General features: G+C 44.6%; 1 protein-coding gene across 1 annotated transcript in view; it reads right to left on the bottom strand.

Annotated features, from left to right (window-relative positions):
* Positions 1–17,289, bottom strand: part of LOC138287579 (sodium- and chloride-dependent GABA transporter 2-like) — a 641,212-nt gene that overhangs the window by 145,403 nt on the left and 478,520 nt on the right. The window contains 1 exon segment of the mRNA XM_069228137.1: positions 8,911–9,014. Within this exon segment, the coding sequence (XP_069084238.1) occupies positions 8,911–9,014 (104 nt within the window).

Here is a 17,289-nt window from a genome sequence, read left to right as displayed (position 1 = left end):
GCACTGGTGGGCTTGCAGACCCAGGTCTGCTGGTTCGGTGCGCTTGAAGGCTCAGGCCTTCTGATTCCCTGACTGCAGAACCCCATCCAGTATGCTTTGTGGTTTGGTAGCCCTTAATGGTGGGGGGGTCACGATCAGGTGTTTCCAGCAAAGCAACCCATCTTCAAGTAGGCCTACGTAAACCTGATCAATCATAGTCCCCAAGGAGCTGTGACCAAGGGTGGGACCATGGCTTACGCTCAGATAATGGGGAAAGGTCTTTTCAGGCCTGTGGTTTCCCCTTTGCTTTCATGGGGGGGTGCATGATGAAGAAGAGTAAGACTTGCTCTTGGCCTGCCAATGGTACCTCCTCTGTGGTGCGGAGATCGACAGGCGCTACCTTCAAAACAGTGCGTAGGCATCTGCTGAGGGCTTCTTGGAGAACTCCTGGGCTCATGTTCTACTATCCGGGGGGCTGGGCCTTCATGCAGGGTTGGTCTCTGCTCTGCACTCAAACCTAGTGAAGGAGCAAGAAAATGCTCCCCAGTCTGCAGCCACCCTCCCCTGGGTAGTAACTGCTGTCACCAAACCATGGGCTGAGGGTGCTGCCTTTGGTGGGTGCCTTCTACCTTCCTGGAGCCCGGGCCTGGAGAGCCAAGGAGGGTTAAGCCAACCCCACCCCAAATCTTCTCCCCTCAGACCAGCCCAGGCAGCTGATTTTTGTTAACTATTAAGCCCCCACAAAGTGGAGGATAACAGAACCCGGGGCCACCAGACCCGTCAGCCATCTGGTCAGCCAGCCTGGCAGTCATCTGGTTGGCTACCGAACCGGTGATCTGGTTGGCCAGCTGGTGACCAGATGGCCTGGGCCGACCAGAGCAACCCACACCTCAGGCACACAGCAGTCCGACAATGACAAGAGTGGGCGTGCATCCTAAGGCAAGCAATCAGGAGGCTACTTGCCTCCGGATAATTCCTGCAGGGTAGGGAGGAGGAATTGTGCTCTGGCATTCCGGTCACCTTGCTGACCTGCAAGGGATCATGCCCCCGTCCCAGCATCGCGAAGGGCAGGAGTGGGAGGCCCCTATGCTGAGTGGCACATTGTGGAAGTGGCATCCCACAGGCCTGCTTCTCCCTGTCCCTCCTAGGCAGCAAAAAGGCCCCCAGGTGTAGGGGGGCACAAGCACCCACAGATAGAGACAAAAACGTAATTCTGAGGATGACTTTCAATAGTTCACAGCAAGGTAGCTGTCCTGCTACTTACAAAACCATGACCTAGAATCAGGTAGTCTACACATGATTTAGCAACTGGTGCCCCACGAACATGTGGTGAACTAAGGGTGATGGTGGTGCCCTGATTGCATTCCCTCCCAACGGTCAGGGCTTCTGAGCCACAAAGAGTACAGGATGGTGGCTGCAGGGGTCAGTGAAACAGCAGGCCTTAGCCTGCAAGCCCGCTAAACCAGCAGGCCTGGGTCTGCAAACCCACCAGGTACATGAGCTCAAGTTTTTGGCCTTCTGTGTCACACAGTGCCCAGGACGGATGGGGAGAGGTGGGGCATGTAAATTAATAACTCCCAAAACGGGGTGGCAGTGATGACAAATATCAATACCAAACTCTTTTGAGGCCCTGTAATTGGAATGACTACACTTTAAATCCATTAGAGGGCAAGCCTAGTGCCAGCAGCAGAAGTAATTCCAGCTCGAATATTGTATATTAAAGTTGCTGCAGGTAAAAAGCTTGTATTTGGATGTTAGGATCGAGCTGGCGGTCCGCTACAAGATGAGCTACCATTTGTTCTAGCCCCTGCCTCTCTGCACACCGTTGCTGCTCCTTATGAGTGTCCTGTGGGGTCCAAAGATATACTTTGAAACCTGAGTGTTCAAAGCAGGCCAGTCACCTGAATATTTCAGCTAGGAGTAATAGAATAGTACTCTGGTTCTATATGGTTGGTTTTCAGATCTGGGGCATGATTAAGAGAGATAGCCGGGAGCATTTGTATTGTGCCGCTAGATGTGAAATTCTTGGACCGGCGCAAGATGAACCAAAGTGAAAGTATTTGTCAATAATTTTTTCATTAATCAGAACAAAACTCGAAGGTTCAAATACGATCAGACACCATTGTACTTACAACCATAAATGATGCCAACTGGCAATCAGGAGGCCTTATTCCCATGACCCGCTGGGGAACTTCCAGGAAACCAAAGTCATTGGGTCCCCAGTGGAGTATGGTGGCAAAGCTGGAACTTAAAGGAATTGATGGAATAGCGAAGAGCAACATGGGTGGAAGGTGAAGCCAGCAAGTTATTTGACTCAACACGGAAAACCTCACCCGGCCAGGACACAGCAAGATATGGCAGATTGATAGCTCTTTTTTGATTCTGTGGGTGGTGGTGCATGGGCGTTCTTAGTTGGTAGAGTGATTTGTCTGGTTGATTTTGATAAGAAACGAGATGCCTCCATGCTAAACATGCTACATGTTAAATTAAGTGGGTAAATTAGAGGTCTGCATCCAAAAGCCCTAACTTCATAGGGCAGTTTGTGGGGTTTGATCACGGCAGGCACAGAGTAGTCTTCACTGTGATTAAACTTAAGGTCAGGCTGCTTTTAAAATTGGCTGGTGGACAAAAAACTTGATGGTATGTTTACTCCATTGCAACAGACAATACATAATATCAAGATATAAATACCACATGTAAATATTATCTATTCTCATTTTCCTAATAGGACTATTATGATATAGGGGAAACTGTGTTCAAGAGCTGTTTAAAGCCCATATTCCAATGTAAGTAAAATAGCTATGACCATTTCTATACAGTATTCATGAAAATACAGTTGCACGTATATGTAAACAACATTTATCGCCCATCATCCCTAATGCAAAAACTCCCTATCCCTGTTTCCTACCTGGATCAATCCTAATACAGTCCCAGATATATTCGATGGCCATGGAACACCCATAATCCCCTATGCAGAACACAGCAATGCCCATTGAACTTCAACATTTACTAAATAACAGTACCAGGTATGTGTACCAGCCATTTAGCCCCCATAAGTAAGAAAAATGTATGCCAATTTCCTCAACCTATGTCACTACACTACAGTGACAGAAGCATGTTATAGCCATTTACCACCCATTATCCCCCATGTAGCAATCATTATGATATTATCCCAAGAGAGACACTTGAGATACTGTGTCTATGATATGTAAAAGTCTTTCCCACCCCATAAGCCCCTATGTAAACATTATCTATTTCCATTTTCATAACAGGTCCAACATAATATAGGGAAAATTGAATTCAACAGCTGTTTAAATGCCATAATACCCTGTCAGTAAAATAGCTATTACCATTTCCTTATAGTATTTGTGAAAATACAGCAGCAGGTATAAGTAAAATCCACTTAAGGTCCATCATCTCTGATGAAAAAAAAAATCCCTATCCCTATTTCCTACCAAGGAACAATCCTAGTACAGTTTCAAAAATATTCAATGGCCTTGTAACTCCCATAATTCCCTGTGTAGAATACAGCTATGCCCAATTAACTTAAATATTTACTAAATAGCAGTACCAGGTACATGTACCAACCATTTAATCGCCATCATATTCATTTAAACAATAGTTATGCCCCTTTCATCAACACACATCAATACACTACAGTAGCAGGTGTATACAACAGCCAATTAACACCCATCCTCCCTCATACAGAATTATGTATGGCCATTACTATTTCCTTACATTAGTAATGGAAATATAGTGGTAGATATGTGTCAAAGCCAATTAACGTCAATCATCCCTAATGTAGAAAATCCTTATCCTTATTTCCTACCTGAACAACCCTAATACATTTCCAATTATATTCAATGGCCACGTAACACCCATATTCCCATATGCTTAACACAGCTACGCCCATGTACGTTCAACATTTACTAAATAATAATACCAGGTGCGCCCCAGCCATTTAACCCCATCAACCCCCTTCACAAAAATATTTATGCCCATTTATTCAACACCTGTCACTACACTACCATGGCAAGTGGTTGCATTAACCATTTAATACCAATCATTCCCCATTTACAATTCATTATGGCCATTATCCCAAGAGGGCTATGTAACATACCATGCCCAGTGTGTGTAGCAGCCATTTACCCCCATAATACACCATTTAAATATTATCTATTTTCATTTTCCTAACGGGTTTATTATTATATAGGGGAAAATGTGTTCAACAGCTGGGTGTTCAGCAGCTGTTTAACACCCATAATCCTCTTTGAGTGAATTAGCTTTTACCATTTCCTTACAGAAATCATGGACATTCAGTGGTAGGTATATGTCAAAGCCATTTAGTGTCCATCACCCTTGATGTGGCAAATCCCTATACCTATTTCCTTCCTTGAGCAATCCTAATACATTTTCAGATATATTCAATGGTCATGTAACCTCCATAAGTCCCCCATGCAGAACACAGTTATGCTCCTTTTCCTTCAACATTTATTTAATAACAGTACCAGGTATTTGTAATAGCCATGTATCCTCGATCATCCCTAAGAGGAAAATCCATATCCCCATTTTCTATCTGGAACAATTCTAATACATTTCTAAATAGATTCAGGGGCAATGGAACAAACCCATAATCCCTCATGCAGATCAAAGCTATGCCCATTTTCTTTCTGCATTTACTTAATAACAGTACCAGGTATATGTAATAGCCATGTATGCCACAAATCCTGATAGGTAATCATTAAGAATTGCTGAAAAGAGTTTACTTTCACTTTGCCCATGTAAGCTAAAACATGTCCTGATAGGTAAACAATAGGAATTGCTGAAGAAAGTTAACTTTCATGTTGCATTTGTAACCATTAAACTACACTGCAACTGGCAGAATGCAGTCCAGTATCCCCATCATTCCCAATGATCCTTTTAGTGTGTCCTTTAACTCTTACTCCAGCCCTGCCAAGTTGCCCCAGTCGCCTTACAAGCTAAATAACTACAGACGATGCAGAGACCAGTGCCCTCTGACTGAGGAAATTGAGAAGTTGAGGACATAAGATGTGTTTTTTTGTTGGTGGCACTTATTCTCAAGCAGCATGTATTAAGAGAGTTTTAAAGGGTTTAAAGAAAAAGGGGGATCTTTATAATGTATACCTGCACAGGAAACAAAAGGAATGAGAGATGTTTTGTTAATTGATGTCTGTCAAGAGTTTAGGATCATTTCCATAAGGGATTACGCATATTGTTGTATCACAATTTGGAATGTACGTAATTCATATTTTTGATAATCAAATGTGGTAGAAGCAGTTGTTCAGTGGTGTCATGCAAAACTGCACATAGGTTGGCCAAGAGCTGAACCACTAGATTTATACAGCAATGAGCACCAGTTTATGCAGCATTTGAATACATTATCTGGCAAGAAAAGGCAAATTATGAGTCATAATACAACACATGCTCTGGCTGTAAAACATAATTATCAAGGGCATAATATCATTGTGACAAATTATCTGTTGTCATAATATCACTTGCACTGATATTATGGGGTAAGTTATACATCACCTGCATTGATATTATGGGGTAGGATTTATGTAAAAGGTAGAGCTATGGTTAGGTTCACAACAAGAGTTAGTCTCAAATATAGAGTTAGTTTTGGTGATAGGTTTAAGCTCAGGGCATAAGTTCAGGGCAAAGGTTAGTTTCAGGACTAGGGTTGACTGACAGAATACTGTACACAAAAATAGCAACTGACAAATATTGTGTTCCAAATATTATTTACAAAATTCTATTTACATCGGAATGACAATTTCAATAGGTTTGTAGACATTATTTAGGACATGATATATATGTAAGACCACATTCTGAGAACTGTATTCTACTCCCTAGGGTAAGTTCAGGGCTGGTGTCATAGATAGAGTTTTCGTTATGGCTAGAGTGTAGGCTAGGAATATGGTTTGTATGTACCCACTCCAAGGATCTTTAACAGCATCCCCATACCTATAAAGATCTTCCCACAGTTGTTTAGGAATTTAGGAAGGAGTTGAAAACACACCGTTTTAAACAACACTACATAACAATGCAGTAACAATACAATTCCAAGCAACCTATTCTGTCACTCATTGACTGCATGCTTGACTTTGGCCCCAAAAGGCGCTATCATAAAAACTGTGTTTTTTTCCTACAGTAGCCTTTTATTTCTGTATGAAACGTGTCCCAGTAAAACAATCACGAAATATATTCATGTCATTTACCATGTTGCTGTGAGTATTATCATTGTGCTCTATTAACATTGTTTCTATAAGTTTCGTGAATCTGGGTTCCACCTTTTGTTTTTTACAAACAACACTGCCTAACTACCTAGAAAGCTGTAAGGGCATTTGGGTATATAATAATGCTTTGTTTTTTTAGTAGCTTGAAAAACTTCCCTGGCTAAACCTTATAAAAAACCTAAATGTTTAGTCCAGTGTTTAGACGGTTGTTTCACTTCAGGGCTGTGGAGACTTGGACCTGTACAATTACAACACTCACTTTAATCTGAGGTTGCTGTGGGAATGGTGGCCTTCCCCAGTCTTTGTTAATTCTTCTCCACTGCACATCTTTGATAGGAATGACAGGCTTGCAATTTCAGAAGCCACAACATATCTCCTTGTTCCTAAACAGGATTGTGAGGCTCACAACCTTTGAAACTCCAAATGGCAGCTTATTTACTAATGTGGTAGAACTACTACAGCACCTAGAAGTAGCAAATGAGGGTGTTAGGGCAGTGGTTCCCAATCTGTGGTCAGGAACACCTCAGGGTCCGCAAAGCCTCCTCAGGGGCTCCGTGACTGCTTAGAAAATTAACTAATATTCACAGATTCATAACGTGTATATAAATAAAGTGGCTATAGGTACATTTGAAAATTTTAAAACCTACTGTAAGTGTCAAGGAATTTGACATTGAAGGCTAAAATTGAATTAGTAGCCTCAAATTGATTTGTGGGAGCGGTGCAAGTGCATCAAACAGAAAATAGTTTAGACAATGTGTGGCTTCAATTGAAATTAGAAAAGCTCCAACCTTCCTATTAAAATTAAATTATTTTTTTTGCAAATTGAATAAAATGTGACATTTGTGTGTGTGTTTGATGGAACACTTGTTTCTGTATTTTTTGTTTATTGTTTTCTGGATCAAATCATCAACAATGTTTATGTCTGGGATTCTGGCTTCCAGTAATGACTCAGTTGGAGTCCCCAGATTCCAATAATGATTCAGTGTGGGTCCCCGGGATCCAGTAATGATAAATAAGGCATCCACAGAAGTAAAAAAGTTGGGAACTACCATGTTAGGGTATTAAAAATCAGAAGCCAAGTTAGACTTTTTCCTCTCGTTTTCATTATTCCTACGTTGCTTAGCTGTATTACTGTTTACTTTCTGTATGGTTACAAGTCACATTATGTGCACTAGGCTAGGATTTTAAAATAAACACCTTAATTGCACATTCTATTTCTAAGAGCTTTTTGAGTGTGTTATTCATTTACAAAAGAGGATTTGAATGCCCACGGATTGTCCCCGAGCTCACTTTATGTCACTGATCATTACCAGATATGTAAGGTGGATTTGTAATGTAAGGTGGGACTCTAGAGCACTGCTTATCCCCCATGAGGGCATCCAGTAGCTGAATAGGTAAGTGTAAGCATATGATGAGGCTGGGCCTGAATATAGACAGTGGTCATGGTCCTGAAAAAAGATTAATTGAATAGCCAGGTCTTCAGCTTCTTTGCAGAAATCAGGAAGTGAGGAGGAGGTCCTGATGTGTTGGTGGAAGTTGTTCTAGGATTTGGCAGCTTGGTAGGAAAATGATTGACCTCCCCTTCTTGTGTGAATGTTGGGTGTGTGTGTGCAAGTGAGAGTGATACTGAGTACAGTTGTCTGGTGGGTTGGTGAAAGCGAAGCCAGTGATAGAGGTATTTGGGTCCTTTGGTGTATAGTGACTTGAATGCACATGTGAAAAGTTTGAACTGGCAGCACTTCCGGATGGGGAGCCTGTGTAGCTCTCTGAGGAGTGATATGGGTTCGGTGCAGGAGGTCCAGAACATGCCTGGTGGTGGTGTTTTGGATGGTCTGAAGTATGTGAAAAAGTGGGGTTGGGATCTGGGCGTACAGTGCAATGCCACTACCACCTCTTACACCAAACATTGCTAAGTGGGATGTGCATTGAATGCAGTAAAACTGGATTTCTAGTTCAGGTTGCCACACTGACTGAGTCCTTAGTGCTAGAAGGTCAAAAGGTCAAATCCCACAACTCTGAGAGACCTAGAGAACATATTTGCAATCAACTGAATTTCTGGCTAGGTTGAAGCTATACAAATACCACATACAGACATACATGTATGCATACATAGTTAGGACTATATATTCTCTTATAAGTATACTATGTGCTATGTTTTTTACAATGATATTGTCTACCCGATGATATGTACATATGAAACACTATAATATATCATATACATCATACAATATGTGTAGACAATACTGTGGTAAAACACATATCATACACTAAAAATGTGATTTTTGAGCGATTATATTTTGTTGTTGATATTATAGTGCAGCAGTATGGCTATTTTCTTTCACTATTTTGTCATGTTAACAAACATTGATACTGTCTGGGGACACATTTCACCTAGTTAGTGCCATTGTAACACTGAATACATGAAACAACACACATGCCACCAGATAAACTATGTACATTGTTTTTATACTTTTAATCCATTTGAGCTGGAAGCTGTAAAAAATGCAAAATTGTGCACCTAATGTTGGAAAAATGCTGCACCTACGTTATCTCATAAATTCACTGGCCCTAACTTTGAGACAACCCTTGTGTTACGATGGGAAATAAGTGCATCATTTCAATGCAAATTCCATTGTAGGTGTTGGCTAAGAGATAATCCTTGTGGTATACTTACATGTAACAGTTATTGTTGTACTTATTGTAACTTCCCAAAGCTGTATTACAACCGTTGCATAAGGCATATGAAAAAAGAATCTGTGTTCCAGCATCCATCCATACCTGCATAGAAGGGAAGGAACCAATACCGGTTTCATGTTACTGTAACCAACTTCTACATGCATGTATAATGCATTAACTCTCAAGCCTTTAAAGTGATTCTTTGAGATCCAGATCATCTCATAATACCAATTGCTGGAGGGTGATTCATTAGTTACCTGACGTGCAAAAATAATGGGTCCACACTGACCACCACTGGGAACCAAATACCCCATTGTGGAGCTTGACTGTCATTAGGTAGCATTGCAGAGCAGTCCAAAGCTTACTCAAGGGGAGGTGGTTTGGGCTTGTATTCACCATTCAGAAGCACACAAGAATAACATTAAATAAATGATTGTCCATTCTGTTTTTTTTCTTTTGATAAAGTAAAAATACATTTATTACATGTACATCACTCATTACTATGCAACAATTTACAAATATTCACAAGTTTATGGAATTACTTTTGGATGACATTGAACTATTATTCTTGCCTCTCCCAAAGGAAGATATAACCCAACAACCCACATGGCAAAAGATTCACTTGCATTTCAGTGCAATATTTGACTGTAACTTGGAGCGAGAGCACCTAATCCTGGCAATAAAGTACATCTACTTTGATCACTAGTGGCTGTGAGTCTCATTACTCAAATAAGCATCAAGAAGAAACATGTATAGGCATGTTGGAATGACTTGTGTTGTTAGGAGTACCCTCAGCATGATCTATGCAGTCTACCCACATCCATAAAGGGTGTTTGCTAAGGTTCATCATATTCCACATTAAAACATTCAACAATGACGCACAGTTAACAAAGTCCCTAAAGCAGTGGTTCCCAGCCTTTTGACTTCTGTAGACCCCCACTTTATCATTACTGGAACCTGGGGACCCCCACTGAATCATAATTGGAATCCGGGGACCCCCACTGAGTCATTACTGAAATCTGGGGACCTAATCTGTTAATATTATTCAATTTTCTAAGCAGTCGCGGACCCCCTGAGCTGGCTTCGCGGACCCCCAGGAGTCCCCGGACCACAGGTTGGGAACATCACTTTGTTGTTAAACATTGTGTAGTGCCACCTTTCACCCGCTAAAAGGTGACTTTTTAAATTACCCTACATATGTCATATCATTGGCCAGAATGCTCCAGCCATACATTTGTAAACACATTCAGCACACATGCTGCACTTTAATTAAAGTCCCTAAAAGACTCCATTTCTGCAACCACAAATGTAATTACAGCCTTTCACCTCTAGGGAGTGTTCACATCATAACAATTTGTTGTTATTACGATTCAGGCCACAAAGACTGTAGCCACGATCTTCACCCATAGAAGTCGCACTTTTATCACTCTGAAACAAAAGTCCCAGCTGGAACAGAATGTGGAAACACAATGGAACCCTTGAGGGTTATCCTTTCCAAGCTCCCTGAAACTAAGGGTGGTAGACATTTTGATAACTTTATGGGGGAGGCTGTGCTCCTCCGGCAGTTGGTGATGATGTGGGTGGTGACCCCACTCTCTTGGAGTCACCACCATTACAAAATGAGTGATTCTTAAGCACATTTGGGCTGGGCCCTGCAGGGCATTATTGGGTGCTTCTCGCAGAGTGTGCATATTTGATTAGCGGCTCCCCCAGCTGCACTGGGAAAAGCCGCTTTGCCGCCATACATAATGCCTCTGTTTTTGTTTCCGTAGCCTCACGCCGTGGTTCCCATTCCATTGTGGGCGTATGGTCCCAACTGGGCACCCCATGTGTTCAGCACCTCATTGGGGAGCGGTGCGGACAGCCTACCCCTGGCTGCTCCCACTGGTTTCCTGTGCAGCCAGCACTGTAGTCTTCCAGGGGGCAGACCAGGATGAGGCCACCATGCGGGGGGCGCGGCGGCACGCCCCTGCCTCTTCTGTTTCTTCGGTCCAACAACTCTTGCAGGCAAATGCAATTCTGGCAACTGCTGGCCAGGCCGCCTGGAGAAGTGTGATGGAACTACCCCCGCCAATTGTCAGCCATGGGGGTCCAGGGGTGAGGTCCTGCCCCCCTCCTTTCTGTGGGAAATCTTCACAGGGAGTGCAACAGTGCTTTCCGACTTGACTTGGGGCCAGAGCCCCTCCCTGATCTTCATGGGGAGTGTGACAGTGCACTCCCCAGCTTGGGCTTCCTCTCTGGCACCTTCGCAGGGAGTGCAACAGTGCCCACTGGTTTCACTTCTTGGCTAGGGGCCCCAGGATGGGATCCTGGGCCCCTCCTTTCACAACATCAAAGGAGCATCACAGCACTTGCTCGCAAGCATACTTCGCTGGGAGACACGCAAGAGTGCTCCCTGGCCATTCCCTCTTCTTGACGGCAGCCCTTAGACCACCCCAGGGTTGCTGGCTGGCAAGAGTTAAAAGGTTGCCAAACTTTACACTAGGATATCTTGGGCCCCATTTGGCTAATTTCAACACTCTTCCATTCATTTTGCACCTGGTGGTGAGCCCTTGCTCCCTGGAGCACTTTCCTTAGGCCTCCTGGCCTGGAAGGTTCTCAACTTGGTAGGGTGCCAGGACCACTGACTACCTGCGCCAGCCTCTCATTTGGGTGCCTTTCGTTCCTCTGAGCAGCGCACTTTCCTTGCGTCAAAGCCCAGTCTTTCCCCAACTGGTTCTCGGAGTGTAAAGGAACCAGCTTAGCTGGTTCTGGGGTGTGCCCCACTGGGTCTGAAACAGTTCAGCTCAGAGCAGTTGCCCCAGTGGACAGTCAGGGAGTTCCTCTTACCAGTTATCCATGACTCCCATCTTCAGTCCCGGAGTACTTCAGAGAGGCACAGCCAAGAGAGAGAGCCCTCCCCTGTGCAACACCTTTTAAGTGGGGGCAGAAGTGTCCAGCAGGGCTGCGCCTCCAGCCTATCCTGATGTGCCACATCATCCCCCCGTCTAAACCTTCCTGCACAGTCTTCTAGGCTAGCTCAAAATGGCATTGTCCAGGAGTCATTTGTCACATGTGCTCTGAGGAACTCAGCCCCTCCTTCCTGACATTCCTGCCAGGGCCTCTCCCAGCAATTCCTCCAAGGAGCCCACCCTCGCTTCTGATTCCTGGCATGGAATGACAGCTGGCTAAGTGATGCAAGGCACTGGTCTGCACCTGGACAAGACAGGTATAATTGGAAACAGTCCCCTTCACAATGGTGCCTCTTACTAATATCTCCCTTGGTGGGGCAAGCACCCCCAAGGCATGAACAAGTGCCCTCTCCTCCAAAAAACTGGCATTTCTGTCCCTGAAGATGGCGATTGGGGGTTTACCTCCGTTAGAAATTGGGTCTCTAGTTGGCAGAGGAATGCATCCTGTACATGTGGAAATCCCTATCCTAGTCAGAGTAAGTCAGATACACACCCTAAAGTAACCTGTGCTCACCCTATGGGAGCTTGATGCAGAGCAGTCAGGCTTAACTTAAGAGGCAATGTGCAAAGAATTTGTGCAACACTTATTTACAGTAACAAAGTGAAAAACACCACAAAAAGACTGAAGACAACTTTAGAAAAATAGATAGTATTTATCTGATTAAAATATATGTAATAAAAAGGAAGGTTTGGGTCAGGCACGTAGGTGAACTTGCTAGATCAAAATGGCATTTTAAAACTGCACACACAGGCTCAGCAATGGCAAGCCTGAGCCATGTTTAGAGTACTACTGAAGTGGGTGGCACAATCAGTGTTGCAGGACCTCTAGTAACTTTTAAGTTATAGGCCCTGGGCACATATAGTGCACTTTACTAGGGACTTACAAGTAAATTAAATATGCCAATTGTGGATAAGCCAATGTTACTGTGTTAGAGAGCACCTGCAATTTAGCACCGGCCTGCAACTGTAGAGTGCCCGGAATCCTAAAAGTCAGCAAAAATGAGTGTGAGAAAACAGGGCTGATTGCAGAGGCCCCATAACTTTTTGCCCCCATTTTCCACTTTTTGCTGGTGTTTTCCTGACTTTAAAGGTGCCCTGGGTACTGCTAACCAGTCCCAGGGCCTGTGCTCTGTGTAAAATGGATATGCAAATTAGGCTAATTATAAGTGGCTAAGTTAACCTACCTATAAGTCCCTAGTATATGGTAGGGCATGTAGGTTTAGGGACCACAGCATAGGTGGTGCACACCTAGGTGCATTGCTGAGGTGCCCAGTGTCATTTTAAAAGCAAGCCTGCCTTGCTGGCTGCTTTTAAATTAAAGTTATATGCAAATTCGACTTTGGAATTAAAGGTACTTCCAAAGTCTTAAACTACCTTATTTTTACATATAAGTCACCCCTAAGGTGTGCCCTATGTGCCCCTAGGGCTGGGTGCCATGTAACTATAAGCAGGGACTTTATAAAAATAGATTTATAAGCCCTGGTGAGGTAAAAACAGCCAAATTCGTTTTTCCCTCATTGAAGTAAAAGGCCTTCATAGGCTAGAATGGGCAGACTTTATTTTAAATTTTAAAGTCTCCTTAAATGTTGCATACCAAGAATTTGGTATCAAATTAATTGTTGTAATAAATCCTACAACTTCCAGTTGTTGGATTTAATATAACTAGTTCAGGTAAAAAGTTTAGACTTTACCTAAAAAGTTGCCAATTTCAGCTCTGCATTGTTTTTGCTGCTGTGCTCTGATTGGCCAGCCTGCAGCAGCTTCTGCCAGGCTGCCTTGATGAGGTGTGAAGTGGCCAGGCTTCACACAAAGGAATGTGCTTGGGGGAGAGAATCTCCCCTCAGCAGATGGTGAGGCAGGAAGGGGGAGGGCTGCCAAACTGGTCTTCAAAGGCAGAGAAGGACATTTGCAGCACCCAGCAACACCCCCACATCCTGCAACCCCAGACAGCTAGGTGCCCCCTTGATTAGATTAGGAGAGGGCAGGAGAGGGGTGTGTTTATGATTTTTAGCCACACCAGTGGGTGGGCTCAGCCAGATGTAACCTCCAAAAATCAGATTCATCCATGTTGGATTTTTAGAGACTGTTGCCTTCTGGGATGGATTTTTGCCACACTTCCCAGGAAGTGGTCATCACAGGGGGACGACCCTGTCCCTGATTGGAGAACCAGGGCCCCCCTGCTTTTCACCCAGGAGCAAGGATAAAACTGGCAGACCTGCACCCACACCTCAGATCCCCTCCAGAAATCAACAAGAAAGGAACTAAAGAAGAAGAAGGACTGCCCTGCTGGACCCCTGGCCTGCACCTGGACCCTGCACTCAGAAGGACTGCACCAGCTGCACACTTGGGCTTCACCACAAGAAGGACTTTGCCTGGCTTCAACTGGTTCAAGGAGGGACTCCCTGTTTGCTACAGGTGAAAAATTGCTAAACCAGAGTCCCCTGCACCAACTCCTGAAGAAAGCGACCAGCTGACCACTGTCCAGTGGCCAAAAAGGAGTTTGCGCCAGGTGCATTCTGGGAGTTGAAGTCCGCACCCCCCAAGGACCATCACAGAACTTCTGGACCCTTGGGGTGAGCTGTGGACCCCAAAAGAACCTTAAAAGAACATCTGGGTGAAGCCCCAGAAGTTTGGAAAAGATTTGAGAATTTTTGGAAAAAAGCTCCAGAGAGGGACCGACCCGCCGCGGAAATTCTAGCCGGCTTGCCTCAACCGCGACCCGGCCTGACTTCGTGTTTCGTCCCGGTAAAGAAAAACATCCAAAAAAGAGACTAAGTCCGAACGTAAAAAGTTGACCGGGACCTCCCAGCCATCGTATCCGAGAAGGGCTCCATGGACGTCGGATCAAGATCCAGGTTTACCCCGGTCGAAGGATTTTCATCTCGAAAAAACGACTAAGTCCAAAGGTAAAAGTCTCCACCGAGGAAACCCACATCGCGTATCCGGACAAGGGCTCCAGGAGGTCGGATTCAACTGGCAGGTTCGTCCCGGTGAAGAAAAACTTCAAAATAAAGACTAAGTCAGAAGGTAACTTTTCAACCGAGGCCTCCCGCGACTTGGAGCCGAGCAGGGCTCCATCGCGGTCGGCCTGAAAGTTTGACTTTGCCCCGGTCGAGGTGCAACCAGATGACCCGATTGGCGCTTTTTGTTTCTAAGCGCTAGAAAAGTAATAATTCTTTAAAAATTCATATCTCCGGTTCCCCTGAACCGATTTTAATCGTTTTTGTGTCATTTTAAAGATAAAAATATAAACTATTTTTATAAATTGGTTTTGGATTTTTAAACTGTTTCCTGTGTTTTATTTAATTACTGTTTTGTGATATTTGAATGCTTTACACTTTGTCTCCTAAGTTAAGCCTTGACGCTCGTTGCCAAGCTACCAAGGGTTGAGCTGGGATTAATTTACTGAGACCTAACTGTACCTATGTGGAGGTTAGTGGCTTGTTGCTAGGTGTAGGTACCTACCTGCCCTACCAAGAACCCATTTTCCAACATAATTGGAAGCAGCGACGGGATCCTGTACTTGTGTTCAATATCACGTTACAGTTTTAGGTAAAACAAATTAAAAATCCTTTAAATTGTCCTAGTGCAAAAATTGTTTTTAATTTTTAATTTGGATTAATTTCAATTATTGAATTTTTGTAATTTTTCTAAATTCTTGTTTCCAATTTTTGCAAAAAGTTTTTGTTGACACAAAACTAGGGAACCATGGAGCTTGATCTGGCTAGCCTACCCACACTGACAGTAGTCCAGCTTAGGGGGTTGTGTATTGAAAGAGGGTTGCCTGCAACCACTGATCTCAGGAAGCAAATCCTGATCACATCCCTGACAGCATGGGCTGAGGCCCAAGAGGTAGAGTCAGAAGAAGCTCCAGAGGAGGGAGAAAGAAGGGAGGATGCAAGCTCTAACCACTCAGGGGAGGGAAGGCATCTGACCCTAAGTGAGGACGAGGAAGAACGGTCCTCAGTAAATACAGTCACTAGGGGCAGATCCAAAGCTAGTGGTGGGAAGGGGGTCCTTTCAGGAGGAGAGAACCCATCCATCAGAGAAAGAGAGCTGGAGGCCCAGCTAGCATACATAGCTTTGGAAGCAGAGAAGCTGGCCCTAGAAAAGAAAAAGTGGGCATACAAAGAGAAAAGAGATGGAAGCAGCGATAAAGAAGCTGAGGTGTCCATGGGTGGGGGAGTTTGCCCTAGATTACCCAAGGGGGTAGTTCCTGCTTATGTAGAGGGGGATGACATAGATAAGTGGCTGGGGGCCTTTGAGAGGGCACTCCAAATGCGAAGGGTTAGGCCTCAATACTGGTGTTCCCTTTTGTGGGAGTTGGTCCCCAACTCAGGGAGGGATAGGCTTCTGACCTTAAGGGGGGAGGAGGCAGATTCATACCCTAGTATGAAGAGGTGCTTAGCCAAGAAGTTTGATCTGACCCCAGAGCAATATAGAATGAAGTTCAGGGACACCCAGAAGGTCAGTACCCAGTCTTGGGTTGACTTTGTGGACATTTCACTAAAGGCACTAGAGGGCTGGATTATTGGTAACAAAGTAGATACTTATGAGGGGTTATACAATCTGATCATGAGAGAGCACATCTTGACCAATTGTACCCAAGAAAGGTTACGCCAGCATCTAGTGGACTCTAAGCAGACCAACCCTAGAGAGCTAGGGGAGGCAGCTGATGAGTGGTTGAGAACCAGGGTGGTTGTCAAGTCCCAGGGGGGAGACTCCAAGAAGGGGGGGACAGGTCCCCAAAAACCTAAGGAGGGAGGTGGTAAGCCCACCACAGAGACTCCCTCTGTACCCCAGAACCCTAAGAAGGAGGAGAGTAAATCCCACTCCCACTCTGACAAGCAGAGACAGGGAGACCCAGGGTTAAAAAAACTCTTGGACAGTAGGGCTTGCTTTGACTGTCAGCAGACAGGTCACTTCAGAGGAGATGCAGCCTGTCCAAGGAAGGTGGTTAGCACTGGGCTGTCCAGTGTAGCCATAGAGGAGGATTCCTCAGATGATGAAGTCCTCCTAGCATTGTGCTGGGAGACAGGACCAGATGGTAAGCTGGTGATCCCTGAGGGTGGGAGTAGGCACTTCCACCACATTCAAGTGAATGGGATCCCTACCACTGGCCTGAGGGACACCTGTGCCAGTCACACTATAGTGAGTGACCGGTTAGTGACGCCAGACATGTATGTCCCATTAAAGACAAAGAAAGTCAGGATAGCCACAGGGGAGGTCACCTCCAAACCTGTAGCCATAGTGCCCCTAGAGAGGGAGGGTATCCTTGACTGGATTAGGGTGGTAGTCAGTGCTGACCTCCCCCTAGATTGTATCCTGGGCAATGACCTCCCAGAGGTGAGTCTGGTCACAGATGGGGTGGTCGCCCAGGGCGCCCCCCAACCCAAAGTCCTGGGGAGTCAGTCCCTACAGTTAGG

Source organism: Pleurodeles waltl, chromosome 4_1, assembly GCF_031143425.1.
Source record: "Pleurodeles waltl isolate 20211129_DDA chromosome 4_1, aPleWal1.hap1.20221129, whole genome shotgun sequence".
Lineage (NCBI taxonomy): Eukaryota > Metazoa > Chordata > Amphibia > Caudata > Salamandridae > Pleurodeles > Pleurodeles waltl.
The sequence above is the reverse complement of the archived record's forward strand: the minus strand, read 5'-3'. Positions and strand labels throughout refer to the sequence as shown.